The sequence below is a fragment of the Vicugna pacos genome, chromosome 35 (genome assembly GCF_048564905.1).
Source record: "Vicugna pacos chromosome 35, VicPac4, whole genome shotgun sequence".
NCBI lineage: Eukaryota > Metazoa > Chordata > Mammalia > Artiodactyla > Camelidae > Vicugna > Vicugna pacos.
The window spans coordinates 22,018,544-22,036,157 of record NC_133021.1 but is presented as its reverse complement, the minus strand read 5'-3'; the positions used below and the strand labels follow the sequence as shown (position 1 = coordinate 22,036,157).

The 17,614-nt window shown below is 38.4% G+C and overlaps 1 protein-coding gene across 1 annotated transcript in view; it reads right to left on the bottom strand.

Moving 5' to 3' along the window:
* Positions 1 to 17,010, bottom strand: part of MYO3A (myosin IIIA) — a 184,574-nt gene extending 167,564 nt beyond the window's left edge. Inside the window, exons 1-3 of the mRNA XM_072954981.1 lie at positions 16,849 to 17,010; positions 5,072 to 5,256; positions 2,286 to 2,420 (exon numbers count right to left, since the gene is read on the bottom strand). Coding sequence (XP_072811082.1) covers positions 2,286 to 2,420; positions 5,072 to 5,239 — 303 coding nt within the window. The 5' untranslated portion in view covers positions 5,240 to 5,256; positions 16,849 to 17,010. The remainder of the gene's footprint in view (positions 1 to 2,285; positions 2,421 to 5,071; positions 5,257 to 16,848) is intronic.
* Between the last annotated feature and the right edge of the window lie 604 nt (positions 17,011 to 17,614).

Genomic DNA, 17,614 nt, shown 5'->3' with positions numbered 1-17,614 from the left:
TTATTCAAGACTACATTAAGGGTTTGCACAGCATTACATCTCAAATACACAAAAACATGAAGTGAAAAAAAATTAAACTGCTATAAAATAATATAATACACAGCTTCAGATTCTGAAAAGGTTCTTGAGAAATCTATTTCATAATTTTGAAAGGCTCTATAGTTCAATTAAAGATGGCAGATTAAAAACATAAGTTCATTTCCTCTCACCCATGAACCGCCATTAAAATGCTAATAAAGGAATAAAACAGTATAAAACCACAAGAGAAAAGAGAACAAAAAGGGAAAGAAATGGAGAGAAGATCTCAACAAAGTTTTTTGGCATGGAACACAGGTGACCGAACGGTAGCTGATTTAGCAAAGCAGAGGAAGCCACACACTAAGGTGCTATTTTGAGGTCACCTGAGCAGATTAATCCAGACAGGGTGAGGTAACAGTGACAGCGGAGGGGGTGGGGGAGGGGCAGAAACCAAGGGATCCTTTGGAGGTCTCTAATCAAAAGACTTGACACCCTCTTACCCCACATACAAAACATCAACATCCAGGAGCCTGCCTGAGCACTCCACACACACAAACACACACACACACACCAGCACACAGGACTGGAAGTTTTGTTCCCCAGAGAAACCATATTGAAGGGACTCAAGATCTGGTGACATCAGGGCACTGGGTAATGAGAGGAAGGCACATAACTACATGATGTGCAAAACAGAGAAGTAAACCTGGAAAGTGGAGGCCAAGGGACCATCTGGGAAGCAATGGATTCCACCCAGGTGAGCAGCGGAGAGATATCAGAGGTCAGATACCCGGCAGACCTCCATAATGAAGTAGGAGGACACAGGGTTCCAGAGCCGCAATTAATAATCGTGCCAAGATTCTGAACACAGGTTAGGAAATGGAAGAGCAGACAAGCTCAGCCATCTACTTCCAGGTACAGCAATCAGCACAGCAAGAGCCCAGGAGAAGGGGCTCCACGTGTCTGGATCTACATTAGTACTGCTCTGTATTATAAGCCCTTTAGTTCTACTCGCTTTTTATTAATCAAGTGAATGTATTTATTTCTTTAAGATAAAAATGATTCAGTCTATCTGAAATTATATGAACTGGAAAAAAGGATAATTTCATAAGCAAAACTATCAATCATTTTAAACATACAAAAAAGATGAAGGAAATATGTTCAGTGTTAAGAGTGTTCCTTCTTATAGTTTCAAGTATTTCCTACAGTGATGACTTATTTGTAGAATCATTTAAACACTGTAAGAGAAAAAAATATAAAGTATAAAGACAATATAATTTATAAATGATTACTGTGCAGGAAAACCAGTGGAGCTGCAGGAAAACCAATAGCACATTGCAAAAAATAAATGGAACAGTCAAATGCTAATAAAATAATGTGAATACAATCAATAGATATTGCTAAGGGGGGATCAAATGAAGGTTTTACTAGCTTTGAGTTTAATAAAAGCAACTTTCAAACATTTTTATAAATTTTATTTTATTTTATTGGAATTAATGATTAGTTTATTTGGGTAAAAATATTCAGTGAACATTAGAAAAACCACAGTCTTCTAGGACTGGCAGTTACCCTAGGGGGCACTTTCTAGGACTTCTGCATTGAAAAAATTGTCCCAACCTACTCTCCAGACTTGGAAAAGAAGACTCTACAGTTTCCCTTTGGTAGCTTATTCGGTATTCAACACCATTTCTAGTAAGGTTTTTTTTTTCCCCCATAAATGTACATACAGTTGACCCTCTGTATCCGCGATCACAGCTGTTTTGAGTCTGACCACGTGGAACCCGCAGATACAGAGGACCAACTATACCTGGTTCTAGAGTTTATGTCATTAGCACTCAATGAAGCCAGAAAAAGAAATTCGCAGCTCACCATTTTTGTCTAATGAAGCCTCAGCTACATAAATTTTCTCTTATATCACAGCACCCGGTGCCGAGCATCAGTCACGTATTAGTTGAACAAAACATGGATGAATAAATAAAAGTGACAATGAAGTCCCTTTTAAGCTTGTTCTTCTGCCAGAAAAATAACCCTACTTTCTTTTGTCTTTTACTGCAGAAATGTTTTATTTTAATCTTCAGTCCATTTTCTTTCATTTCCTGATGTGCCTCAAGATGGCAAGGCCAGAACTCGGCACAACATTCTGCCGAGGATGTGACCAGTCAGGAACATACTGGAAGAACCACTTTAAGGGGTCAGTGTCACATAAACATGAAGTCCTTCCAAGACCACCTTGCAAATTTCCACCTCTAAAATAACGCTGAAACACGTACCTCGAGGACCAACCACAGCTTATCTCCATTTACTTTATCCTTCTTAAAGTACATGCCGTAGAATCGCACCACATTAGGGTGGTCGGAAAGTGCTTTTAAGATGTTGTACTCTGCTTCAATCTCTTCATCGATATCCTAGTTTCAAAAAGTCATAGGAAGAGAACTGTGAGAAAAACAGGAGTAGAGTCAAAGAAGCATATTAAAGACTATCAAATACAGAATTTGATTTTGTCAAAGCAAGGTCGGGATAGTTTTTACTGGGGTCAGTACCATGTGTTGAAATTTATTATTAGACTGTTTAACGGGAGAAACTGTGATGTTCCTGCTAATCAAATATATCTCTAGTTAATTTCATTGAAAAGGAATAAATAAAAGGCTATTTCTGTGTGCAACTAAATAAAAAATTAAATTAAAAAAAACAACTCATTGAGTCATAAATAAGAAAAAACCTTCAAAGATTTTACGGTAACATTTAATATCTAACATTTAATTCCAGAATCACAGAGCTGGAAACAGTTTTAGACCAGAGCTCTAACTTGAGAGGAAGAAACTAAAGCTCAGGGAAGTCACAGAGGTGGTTAGTGTAAGATTCAGGACTAGCCTAATGCATACTATCTTCTAGTCCTGCTCATTTCATCCCTTTCTTGGAGAGAAAACTACTAGTTCAAAATCCATTAACAGTAAGATGCTTTTAATCAAAAAGTCACTCTTTAAAATGCTTGGATGCACTGAAATTTATTTTATGAAGATTATAATCTCCTGGTTATAAATCTTTTTTATTTGACTTGTGGCATGATGAATGAAGAGTAAATAAGTAATTCTTAGAAAAATATACATGTTCCATGACAAGAATAAAAGCAGCAACAGAACACACTTTATACCATAGTTACGAAATCAGTATGTCTCATTAAAGCAATAGAACAGAAGCATGATTTATAAGGTTAGCAGTATATCAAACATGAATAAATTATGAAAGAATAACAGCTACATGTATTCACCAACCATTTGTTCTCACCCATAAAGGAGAGAGGTGGGAGAGAGACACTTACTATGGGCCCAGACACGGATCAGGCTGGAGCCTTTCTTTTGCCACCATGAACCCCAACCCATAATAGCAGAGGCCAGAGGACAGACCCATAATTGCAAAGCCCAAAATTACTTTGGTACAGCTTAATCTGTGTCTCTCTTCGCTCGGTTTAAATGGTAAGAACTTTCCAACAGGGGATATGAAGACATTCAGCATCAGTTACAGGTGGGCTTTAGTGCTTCTCAGTTTTCCCCCTCCAGTGTATCTAATTCATGGCTTGGAAAGAAACCCTCACTCTCTCCCTCCTCTGCTCAAAGTAATATGAAACAATGTAGCTATAATGGGTTTACCAGAAATTAACCGTCAAAGAAGGAAGAGAAACCGCCAAGTGAGCAGAGTCCCAGAGACCTTTTGCAAGGTCCCACAGTTTGTTAGTGTAAGAGCCATGACAAGGACTAGGACTCAGACGCCCTTCCCACACACATCACATCATTTCCATCATGTCACACTCTCATCACATGGGCAAGAGATGAGTAACAGGAGAAGCTGCTCTCAATAGAGGTTTGGGTATTATGGGTATTATTCTGATCCCTGCATGCCATGGGAGAGCTACGTCCCAGAAGCTGAAGATGCTCCCAAAGTCTAGTTCTTACTCCCAGAGAGAGGAACCTCCTTCACCACATCATGCTCTTTTGTTTTAAATTGAAGAGCAGTCAGTTACAATGTGTCGATTTCTGGTGTACAGAACAATGTCCCAGTCACGCATATACATACATATACTTGTATTCATATTCTTTTTCATTAAAGGTTACTGCAAGATATTGAACATAGTTCCCTGTGCTATACAGCAGAAACTTTTAAATCTATTTTTACATATAGTGGCTAACATTTGTAAATCTCAAACTCCCAAATCTATCCCTTCCCACCCTCTTTCTCCATTAATCATACAATTGTTTACTATGTCTGCAACTCTGTTTCTGTTCTGTGGAAGAGTTCATAGCATCCTTTTTTCTTTTCTTTTTTTTTAGATTCCATATATGAGTGATATTATATGGCATTTTTCTTTCTCTTTCTGACTTACTTCACTTAGAAAGAAAGATGAGGTGCGTTATCACAATGGCTATTCCAAAAAAAGCAAAGAAAGATCCCGCTGGGGGCACTGCTGGAAAAGAGGCCATAAGGGCTGAACGTGAAATTCTGTTCTTCACAAGGAATCTCACCCTGATTATAAAGGAACACCATTTCTGTTTCGGAAATGTTTAAGTAAACCTGGAAATTAATTTCCCTTCTTTGAAAGAAATTTAATTAAAAATATATTTCTGGTTTGGCATAAAAGGAATTCTGCCTGAAGTCCTAAATAAGCTCAGGAAGAAAAGGAGATCTGGTCAAGATGACATTTTAGGATTACGTCTAGACCCATGAGTTTGTATTCTGACAACTTTATAAAGTCTAAAATGATCTTAAATCAACTATTGAGCTGTTAAGAGCTGTATTTATTTATACACTTAATTGTATTATATATTTATTCATTTATCAAGTATTTATTGGGCCCTATTATACATGTTAAGCATACAAAGACAAGAAAAATCTAACAAGTAGACTTTAAAAAAAAAACAACAACATTGTCTTCAAATTGTAACTGACATTGTGATAAATAAATCAATATAGGTTGCCTACTGACATTTTGCCTGTTTAATACAGATTTTTTTTCAAAAGCTGATTAGCAGGAAAAAATAAAAAACAAAGCAATGTGACTTACATGAATTGGATCCAGAATTTTGACTGCTGCTTTTTGGCCATTTTTCTTATTCAACACTTTAAAAACTTTTCCGTAAGTCCCTTTGCCAATCGTCTCAGTGATTTCCCATGTGTCTGAAGGATCGGGAAAGTTAGCAAAGATGATTGTCTTTCCAACTAATGGAAGCATCTCAAAAGTTTAATTCACTGGAGAGGAAAAGAACAGAGTTTAATCTACATTTGATTGGTGATATTAAACAGCACACATAGACTCATGGGAATTTATCTAACATTTTCACTGATACGATGGAAAATACACAGCAGTAACCAAATGTCCTCGGGGTCACAGAAAATTTTACTTTCAATTCTTTTTTGCAAACAGATTAATATGAGTCTAAAAATGCTTTGTAAGCAGGGCTTTCTATGTTTAATACAGTCCCATATTAATTGTTACTAATTATTTTCAGATTAAAATGAGACACATATTTAAATCATTTTGATTTACTGTTTTATACTCATGAATCAAAGAATTTTAGAGTTAACTTTAGAGATGATAAAATTCAACTTCTTCATCAAAGCAAGTCGCACACTTTAAAATGACTGTATTTTATATTATTGCTCTATGCAAAACTCTGTAATCCCCCAATGCTTTTAGGATGAAATTTCTTTCCCACATCCTACCAGGTCCTTTAATCTATGGTCCTTGCTTAATGTTCTAGCCTCATATCTCAACACATCTTCCCTCAGACACTACAAACCAGCCACTTGGGATCCCTTAGGTTACTTCTTTCTTGTTTGAGGATCTTAACATACACAATTTGCTCCCACTTCTGCCTGTGGCTTCTCTGCTAAATTCTAACTCTTACTTATGTTTCCAGATTTTAGTTTAGAGGTCATTTCCTCCAGATGGGACCACCCTCCATCCCATCTGGGTTGTATGACCACCTCTGTACTCCAGGGCACTCTGAACCCACCCTGATCTGATACCACTGTATGCGCAGCACCTACCACAGGGCTGAAATAGTTGGGAGAATACGGCCAATGAGGCCAAGTGATTTTAAAAAGGAAATTTTATATATAACCTGAGGTAAAATCTTCCAAGTGGTGCTTTCAACCTTTCACATTCTCCGTATATTGCATTCAACCATTTGTATAAAATGACTAAGAAAAAAAAAAAAAAGGAACAGAAAGAGCAAACAGAACTTGTGGCAGCCCTCAGAATTTTTAAATTACCTATGCAAAAGCTCACTCTTTTCAATGTTAAAAAGTTGACTGCAGTAGCGCTTGTATGTGTGTGCATACCCATAGAAGCACATCTCTTAATAAATGTGTTACTATCACATAATACTACTAGCCCATGAAATTGACTTGTCTGACCAGGACGTTCAACCTCATCCAATCCACCAATCCACTGCTTCCTCACTTTCTTTATATTCATCAGCTCTCTTCAGTCCTCACTCCCTCTTCATTTTCTTCTTCCCCCACATCAATTCTACAGCTTGAATGATTAGGACTTCCCTGCAAATGCCCTCAGCACGCTTCTGCCTCTCTTTCTCCCCTGGGGCGAAAAAACCAACTCTGGTTAAGCTCTACATCTTATTCACACCTGCACCTGTAGCTGGAGAAAACCACACAACCATACCGAACGGTTTCACTTTAAATTCAGGATGAAAACTTAGACTCTCCAGCAGCGCCCAGCAATCCTACCGCACTTCCCAGGTTTGTACATCCCCTTCTCTCTGGAGAGACTATTTCACAGTGATCCTTCTCCTCAAACTTCTCTCTCCACAAAGCCTTGCCTCTTTGCTGTTCATCCCCTCCCCAAAACTTCCCAACGCCCTCATCGAATAATTAAGTGAAAAAAATGGCAGCAATAATAAACTCCTTAATCTTCGCATCTCAAAATCTACTAACCAATGTGCACCAAACATAAGGAGTTCATTCCACATATTATCAGTAGTTGCTCTCTTAAAAAATATATTCTATTTTATTTATTTAATTCTGTTTGTTTGGGGGGGGAGGTAATTAGGTTTGTTTGTTTATCTAATGGAGGTACTGGGGATTGAACCCAGGACCTCAAGCATGCTAAGCATGTGCTCTACCACTGAGCTATACCCTCCCCCAGTAATTGCTCTTTGGTCTCAGTCTTTTTCTTCGGTTCCATCTCATCCTTCATATCTCAGCTTAAACATCACAGTCTCAGAAAGGTCTTCCCTGTATATTTTATTCCTTCATCAGAACATAAGCTACAGATGGAAGGGACTTTGTTATTTTTACTACTGTATCCACGGTTCCCAGAATGACACCTATTGGTATGGTAGATAATTAGGAAATGCTGGCTAAAAGGGCAAATGTTTCTTTATCTGTTAATTCTGACAGCAAAGACCTTATCTATCTTGCTCACTTACTAATCTAATAATGCCTAACTCTGTGCCTGGCATATAGTAGATGTTAAACATACAGCTGTTGAATAAATCAATCAACAGTTCTTTAAAAAAGTTTCTAAATGAGAGAGAGATGTGGATTAGGAGGAGCTGAAAAGAATTAGAAAATCTAAACAAAATAAGGATCATATTCTGATTCATTATATTTAAGGGGTCATCATCCAGTAAATGGTTATGAATGCCTGCTGAAAATTATATCACTACATAAAAACACACTTATGAATAACTCTTAGAACACTTAATCTTTATGAAATTTGTGCTTTTGATCCAAAATGCAAAGGAACAAGTAGGAGGTAATCAGTAATAATCATCCACTTTAGTGATTTCACAATCAGTGACAAGATAACTACTTCTTACATCTATCGACTTGAGTCATGCAAATAAGCATTTATGCCAGCCATATAATGTAAAAGTCAGACCAAAAGACCAAATTAAATCTTGTTAGAAGTCTGAAAAAGGAGTTTTCAACCAGAAGAAACATTCATTTATGGAATACAGCCTTTCAAGTGGTAATGTTATTGAACACAATTTTAATTTCTGCTATTTTAACTACTAGGAATTAACCACTGGTCTTTACATATACGGGCATGAGAATTCGATTAAAAATAACTGAACACCAAATGTGCACAAAGTATTTTAGAGTTTTGGGGATACAAAGATAGGTAACTCGTGGATAGGAAAATAAAAATGTAACTATAATATATTATCAAAAGTGTTAATAGAAATATGCATGAAGCGCGATGGTAGTAGCCCAGGTGAAGAAGCAATTAATTCTGAAGTATCTTGAAAAGATACAGAAAATAAGCAGTATTAGAGCTGGACACTGGACAAGAACAGAAATTGGTCTAAAATATAATTTCTTCTTTAAATTTCTCAGTAAGACAAATATGTAAAGCAGTGCATCACTATGTGATAAAACAATAAAAAACTATTATCACAGAATGACAAAAGCACAGGCATTTTAGAAACAGAAAGCTCTTAGACAAATCTCATTTAAGACAAACAAAACTCCCAACAAGTAGGGAAAAAATGAAGCCTAAAGTGACTTCCTCAAAATTAAACAGTAAAGAATTTCAAGAGTTAGAATTGAAACAAATCTTACAACTTCTAAACTGTACCTTTTGGAATACCCAGTTGTTTATTCTTTAAGAATATAAAAAAAGTCACAGTGGGTAAATAATTAATTATTTAATGATTACAGTAAATTGCACTCTACATAGCAATGTTCATTTTTTTCCTAGACCTTTAGCAGTCATGGAATAAAAAATAATTCTCTAGCTCATAAAACTAAAACATAATTGCTTAAAAATTACTTTTGACACACATTTACTGTATTCTGATATATGTATTTGCCATAATTCTGAAAAAGTACTTGCAAAGATACCTTTTAGAAATGAAGAATCATCTTTTTGAATTGATGTATTATAGATTAAGCTATTGAGGGTTTTTTTTTCCATGATAGAAAAGAGACCATAATCCAATACAAAACGAACTTACTTCAGGATTGTGACATTCATCTCAGCAATTATTCTGACTGCTTTAATAAGCCTGAACTTAACTCTTATTTACAAAATAACCAAACGGCCTGCAGGCTCATGCTAAAATACAGCAAGGATAATCTCTCATTGGGCTGTGTCTTCTCTATGCCTGGAATTATCTTTCTCCAAATATCCACATGACTTACACCCTCACTTCCTTCAGCTTACATCAGCCCTCACCTTTCAACAAATCCTACCCTGACCATCCTATTTACAATCTCAGCCTGTCCTCCTCCACCCTATCCTACCTCCCAACTCTTGGTCCCCCTTACTCTGCTCTATTTTCATAACACTTACTATTTCCTTGCATACCATTTCCTGTTTATTAAATTTTATTCATTGTTTTTCTATGCTACTAGAATGTAAGGCCCATGAGGGCTGAAATTTTATCCAAGTTGTTCACTGATGTATCCCAAAGACTCCAAAGCCATGGCTGGTACTCTATAAGTATTTGTTGAATATTGGAGAGAAATGAACAGAGAACAGAAAACAGGAAACAGAAATTTTCAAATGGCTTCACCAAAATCCTACATTCATGTATTGGAAGATATTAGAATTAATATGTCAATATGTACTGCCCAAAGCAATCTGTAGATTCAGTGCATTCCCAGTTAAAATCCCAATGAGATTTTTGCATAAATAGGAAAAAAATCCATCCTAAAATCACATGGGACTTCCAATAACCCAAAGAAATCTGAAAAAGAATAAAGTTGGAGGTCTCACACTTTCTGCTTTCAAAACTTATTGCAAAACTATAGTAGTTTACTGCCATAAAGACAGACACGTAGACCAATGGAATAAAATGGAGAGCCCAGAAATAAAACTTTACATATACAGTCAAATAATTTTTGACAACACTGCCAAGACCATTCAATGGGGAAATAAGTCTCTTTAACAAAGGGATGTTGGGAAAATTGGATATCCACATGCAAAAGAATGAAATTGAATTTTCATGTTAACACCACATACAAAAGTTAACACAAAATGGATCAAAGATCTAAACAGAAGAGCTAAAAACTCTAAAACTTAGAATAAAATATAGAAGAAAAGCTTCATGACACTGCATTTGGCAATGATTTCTTGGATCTGACACCAAAGCACAGGCAACAGTAAAATATACATCAATTGGACCTCATAAAAATTAAAAACTCTTGAGCATCAAAAGACACTGTCAACAAAGTGAAAAGACAACCCACAAAATAGAAGAAAATATTTGCAAGTCATATACCTGATAAGGAGTCAATATCCAGAATATAAAGAACACCTACAATACAACAAAATAACCTACTTTTAAAAATGGACAGAGGACTTGAACAGACATTTGTCCAAAGAATATATATACAAATGGCCAATAAGCATAGAGAATGATGCTCAACATCACTAATCTTAAGAAAACACAAATCAAAACCTTAAAGGGATACAACTTTGCACCCATTAGGAGGGCTATTATCAAGCAACGAAAAACAAACATTGCTGAGGGTGTGGAGAAATGGGAACCCTAATGTATCGCTGGTGGAAATGTCAAATGGTGCAGCTGCTGTGAAAACGAGGCGGTGGTTCCTCAAGAAAACACTAAATTACCATACGATCCAGCAAGTCTACTTCTGGGGATATATCCAAAATAATCGAAAACAAGGTCTCAGAGAGATACGTCCGTGGTCATAGCAGTATTATTCACAATAGCTAAAAGGTGGAAGCAACACACATGTCCGTCAATGGATGAATGGATAAATACATACATACAATGGAACGTGATTCAGCCTTAAAAGGGAGGGAAATTCTGACACATACTACAACATGGAAAAGCCTAGAAGACCTTATGCTTTGTGGAAAAAAGCCAGTCATGAAAGGACAAATATTGTATGATTCTGTTTACATATGGTACCCAGAACAGTCAGATTCAGAGACAGACAGTCCAACTGTGGTTGCTAGGGGAGCCGGGGAAGGGAATGGGAATTATTATTGAACAGGCAGAACTTCTTGTGCAGTTGGATGGTGGTGATCATTGTACAAAAATGTGAATGTACTTTAATGCCACTGAACTGAACATTTTAAAATGGTTAAAAGGGTAAATTGCACGTCATGTCATTTTACTACAATAAAAATATTATTCAGGATGTAGTATAGGGAAACAAAGTAATGGAAAACAGGAAAGCCAAACTGAAAGATACGGATGAGCAGCTGGAATGGTGGGCTTGCTCTCAGATCCATGCATGAACTTCCATGTCCTGAAACTTGGGGGCTGACATCTCAAAACTGTATTTCCCACATTCCTTGTCCCACTGGCTTCCTCTCCTGCCTCATTCTGTCAGTGAGAGTGCCAGGCAGGAGCCCGGATGGCTGGGGGCGGTGTTTTCCCCCTGCTTCCTCTGGTCATGTAGAGCCTCCATCAGCAGCTGTCTCCTTGATTACCCTGTTCCCACAGGGCAGACCTGCCATGGTCTGGATGGCCTCCACTTCTCATTCTGGAAAGACTATCTCTTTGTTGTAACTCTGCAGCCTGAGGAGTGATGGCAGTTTTTTTGCTATTGCTAACTCTTAAGATGGCCTCTTTCTTCCTTCTTTGGCTTTCAGATATCCTAAAACATTTGTAACGAATTCCTCATAAATCTTAGTCTGTTCAGGCTGCTCCATTATTTTAATAAAAATAAACTGGATGGATTATAAACAACAAACATTTCTTTCTCACAGTTCTAGAGGCCTGGAAATCCCAGATCATGGTACTGGGATTGGCTGTTGGGTGTAGGTCCACATTCTAGATGGCTGCCTTTTTGCTGTAACCCCACATGGTGGAAGGCAGGAGCCAGCTCTCTGGGGTCTCTTTTACAAGATATTAATCCCATTCATGAGGCTCTGCCCTCATGACCTAATCACTTTCCAAAGACCTCACCTCCCCATACCATTACCTTGGTGATTAGGACTTCAACATACGAATTTTAGGAGGATACAAGTATTCAGACCATAGCACCATATTAAATTCCCTTTGTTGAACAACTTGATATTAATTCTATTTTCCTGACTAATTCAGTCTAACACACATCTAATCAGTTTGAGAAGGAGAGAATGGAGAAAAGGCAATAGATAATGGCTGAAAATTTCCCAATCAGGTGAAAGGTGTGAACATTCAAATTTAGGAAGCTCAGTAAATTTTTAAAAAAATCCACCATCAAACACACTGCAATGAAACAAAAGAAAGCCAAAGACAAAAGGAAGCTCTTAAAACTCTCCAGACAGAAAAGATATATTACATATGGGGGGAAACAATTAGAATGACGTTTCAATAGAAAACAGTAACATAGTATACCAAAATGCTGAAATAGCTGTTAATCTAGAAAAAAACCCACAAAAGTATATTTCATGATCAAAGGCAAATTAAAGATATTTTTCACCAAAATAAATAGAGTTTAACAATAACCCCTGAGAAAGAGACCTTTTAAGAAGGAGAGACCTTTTAAGAAAGAGAAAGAGAATAAAAGCAGAGTGCAGAAAAAAATGAAGATAAGAGTTGAAATTAAAGACATCACAGAAAACGAATAAAGCTGATTAAAGGATTGATAAATACAATAGTTCTTCAAAGATAATTTTTTTAAATAGATAAGCCCCTGATCAAGAAAAAGACAAGACTGATCAAGAAAAAAACAAACAAAAGAGATGGTACAGATGAGCAACACTAACAAATTATAGCAGAGACTAAAAAGATCATAAAAGGATAGAATTTTGTAGCAAGAAACTTAAAAACTGAGATTAAATGCACAATTGCGTAGAAATAATATTAGAGAGGGAAGACATAGAAAAATAAAAGTTATTTTTTTCTTGCAATATATGCATTAATGGGCCTTCATTCTTAACACTCAGTTCTTAACTCATATAATAATTGAGGAGAGTATGTAAGTTCTTAAATACCAGAACATCACTCTCTCCAAGTACCTTTTAATACCTTAGATGTAATGACCAAATTTATCAGTAGAAGGGGCTGGAAACCCAATTTAGGGATAACTGCTTCATAAGCGAACATAAGCACATTTTCTTGTCTAATAAAACACAAGCATTAATCAGCTTAATTGTTAACTTTTCCAAAATCCAGACAGAGAACACCATTTCTCAATGAAAATGCAATCTGCCCATGATACAGAAGACGCTAAGAAAAGCAGATGGCTTTACTCAAAACCAAGCAATATTTTAGTACTGTGATTCTCAGTTTTAAAAGCACACATCATACATTTCCTGCAGATTACTGTTGGAAGGTCCTTCCCTTTATGCAACCACTTCTGCCAAGCTGTTCAAACTGCATCTCATATGGTTTAAGTTAGATTTAAAGGCAGTTCCTACCTGTAATGGGAGAGAGATTCTGGAACCATCAGCAGGGCAGCTACAGAACTTGTCTCTCTCCACAGACAGAGCAGCAAGAAGGACCTCAACAGAGAAGCCAGGTTACATTACTTCCCTCCTAAAAATCCTTCAGAGTCCATATGCTTACAAGTCCTCCAGATCCTGAATGACCTGGCTCTTTCTGACCTCCCTAAACTCAATCCATGTTCTTCTTCACCACTCACAGTGACTTCAGCCTCAGCTGCCTTTTGATAAGTCTTGGAACACTGTAAACTCTTCTCTGCTGTAGGACCTCCCGGAGCCTCTGCCTACACACTTCCCCAATGGTGCGCATGGCTGGCTTGAACTTCTCTCAGACCCAGTCACATCTCATCAGGAGCACATACAGGTACCGCACCCATGAGTGACACTGTCCCTGATGTTAATTTTTTGTATAGGTTAGTCTCCTGGTATGATCATACAAGTAATAAAATAAAGCCTTGCTGGTTAAAAGCAGTCTACAGAAAAGTGAGTTTGCCATATAAAACCACCTTCCAGAGACACCAGGCTGAATCACCAAACAAGTTTCAAGTATCTCTTTCACACAGAACTTTAAAACACAGACTCACAGAAATCTCTGGTCTCGCTTAACTACAGACTAGATGAACTGGACATCCCCTTCCAGTTTTCCAATAACAGGCAATAAGTATGGTTTAAAGCAGAACTTGTTCAGTTGTACATATGGTCTGTTTTGAATGAGCCATAACCAATGTTTTGTTCCCTTCAATTTGCTTAACATTTTCTATTTATATACTTCTATCCATGTACTCTGCTTTCCACCACATATTTTCTCATTCCCTAATTACTGGGATAAAAGTACATGAGTAAACACTGGAACCAAAAGAAAAGAAAATGCTATCATTTCCTAGAAAATGTCTCCATATTTAAAAAGTGACATTAATGAGAACCCCAAAAAACTGTCATCAGAGCAATATTTTAAGTTTTAGTACAAACCTATAAAACTTCAATATCCACAGCTGTAAAATAGAAGAATGTATGTCTGAACTAATTCTCCGAGTTGATACAAATATCAAATGAGTCCTTTGAGGAAACTATGCTTTGTAAATTCTAATCCAGGACTACTCTCCTCTTTTCTTAAGGATGTAAGTTGGGGTATAGTTTTGGCCACACAATAACCTGTTCAAATTAGTAAGGGATATTCTCTGAGTCAGAAATCACAAACGGAAATGTCCACAAAGGGAAAGGAGGTAAAACACAGGAGGGAAGCACATCTGGATGAAATAAGAGCAGGCAGTGGAGATATTTCGTGGCAAAGTGGAGAGTGCGTGCCCCGTCCAAAGTGGGCGGCCACGTCCTGGCTTCAGCAAGCCCAGCCTTGCCCGGCTGTCTCTTTTTTTCAGAAGTGAGGACTCTGGGAATTTACATAAACTTTATACATTTTAAAACGTTGGTAAATAGTTTTAAAGTATTCAATTATTTCAAAGTACTAAGCTGACGCAAATAAACATATCAAATCCAGCCAAATTCAGCCTTTATGCAACCAGCCTACGACTTCTACATGAGGTTTTGTGTTCTTTGTTAAAAATGGCCAATAAACAAGACCCTCCCCGTGGCGTAATCACCCTCTGACATCAGGAAAATTGACCATAGGAGTGGCTAGCATTTTTCTGACTGTTCATCATATGCCAGGTACCTACTGGGCTTAGAGTTGTACACACATTATACCATTTAATTTTAATACTCATAAGAAATCCTTTAGAAAAGCATTACTGAAGCCCCCATTTTCAGAAAAGAAGACTGAGGATTGGAGAATTTTTAAGGTCATAATGCTAATAAATGGCAGAGTCAGGAAACAAACCAGGTATACCAGGTTGTTCATGGTGGAAATTTGATGTTCTGTGATGATTTCAGCTCAAAAGAATGATGCTTCCCACTTGTGGTTCCTGACTTCCTATGTGTCCCCAAAGGGGTAAGGGTTCTTCCATGGTTTAGTTTGAAAACCTAAAGGAAACCTTTTTATCCTCTAAGGAATAACTGAGTTTGTTTCTTATTGCTAAGGAAAGGGATTTGTTAGATACAATCTTTGAAATTATCAATCCAGGGGAAAAAAACTAATGAAGAGACTCTTGTTTGTTAAAAAAAAAAAAATCCCCCCCCCCAAACTGGAAGTGATGGTTTAGAGCACTGACACTGCAGAAATTATTAAAATAATAAAACAGCAAAACTTTATATAATTTACACTTATAGTCTAAAGTATATTTGCACTTTCAAATATTTGTTTATCACACTATTAGTAGCAACTAATGGACTTTCAAACAGTTTAGATTTGACAGATAAAAGTTATTTTTCAAAGAATATTTGCACAAAAAAGCAAGCTGTAAAGATACAATAGAAAAAGAAAAGTGAAGGATGATGCATCTCCTTTTGTGACGTGACCACAATCCCTCCAAACAGATACAATCTGGTATGAAAGATCACCACACTGAATCTTCCACTTTGCACTTTTTTTGTTCCCAACAATAATAATAAAAACAGACTAAGACAAATGAGAGTAATTTTTCACATCCTAGACATCATATCAATATACTCATAAAGAACAAGCTATCTCTGAAACTTTATACACCTCTAAATTTTCCCATTTGAAAACAATTATCTTTTTATAATGTAATAAAAATCAATATGGCATGAATAACACACACCGTCATTTATCTGTCAAAACCTGGCACTTAGGCTCCAGCCAATTCAGAAGCTTGTTGACTTTATCACCCACTTTTGGCAAAGCCTGAAAATAATGCATAATAATGTTCAGATATCGTGACCCAGAGTAAGCGTCCAGGCTGCCCCTGTGATCCTGGGCCTGTCATGCACAACAAACAAGTGCAGGTGTTACAGGGATAAGCATCAAGGATCTGGGGAGAGTATGCAGAAGTTGAACTTAGAAGCATTTAGGTAGTACGGCAGGACGGTAATTTATTCCTCAGGGTTAGTATTTTTACACAACTAACAAGGAACACTTCACATCCTGTGCTGGTATAAAACAACTCTGAAGTTACTAAATCAATGAAAAATTTAAAAAAAATTTAAGAGGCTTTAAGAGCACTCATACAATCACCAAGAAAACTGCAGAAACAACAACAAAATCCATGAGGTTTCCTTGGGTTTTCATAATTTTTCAAAAATCTTTTTAAGATATATTTCAGTGCCATTACAAAGTCTATTTCAAGGCTTAAGTCCAACGATCGTCCTATCAACAATAAAATATTATTTGAAAGGTTTTTTTTTTTTTTAAATTTCTACAAGGAAAATTTTAGAAAGGTGCAAACAGAGACTACTACAGAACAGAACAGAACAGGGCTGTTGGTGAGCAGGTCGGAATGACCTCCTCTCTGGGAGGATGTCTCTAACTTTTCTGCACTTTTCCACTCCGTAGAAAGAACACTTTTTAAAACAGAGGCGTTTGGAGTGACAGGGACCCCAGCTCCACCGACCTGCCGCCAGAGAAATCAGCCTGAACAGGAGTTCCTCAGGGTGACCCGCCGAGGCGCCGGCCACCGGTTCCCGAGGCTCGGCCGGCACGGGTCCCGCTCTCGTTCCCGGCCCGGTTTCCCCAGGGCGGGCCTGGGGTCCTCGCACTCCCGGGGCCCCGCGCGCCCCAGACGTCCTGTGCGGCCCGGGGAGCGGCCTGGCTCCGCCCCCGCGGCCGCGGCGCCGCCCCTGCCTGGGCCAGACGCGGGCGTCTGCATCCTCCCCTCGGGGCGCAGGTTGGGGCGCTCCCGGCCGGGGCGGGACTCCCGAGGGGGCGGGGCGAGGCCGGCAGGAGGAGGAGGCAGCGGGCGCCTCGAGGATCCCAGCCCGCCCGTGACTCGTTTCCAGACCCTGGAAGAGTGTTTTCTTGGCCCCCGAGATCGCGGGGGACTGGAGGCCGCGCAGTCCGCCCCGCGCCGCTCTCTGGGCCCCAGGCAGGTGGGCAAACCCGCTAGGGCCTTCCTGGCACTCGGCCTGGGGCCGGGCGGCAGGGGGAGGCCCTGGAATCTCTGGAACCCTCTCGGACAGAGCCACTTTGCAGAAACAAATTCTCCTTGCCTGTGCGCAGTGTCTTCTCCCAAGAGCCTCCCTCAGACTACGTGGGGCTCCTGCCACGAGGATAGCATCTCCAGGCCGGCAGGCTCCGGCACCGAAAGTGGGAGGGAAAGTGATTAATGACGTCTCCCCTCCAGACACAAGCTCACTTAAGTAGTTTGAGAAAGTTGAGGC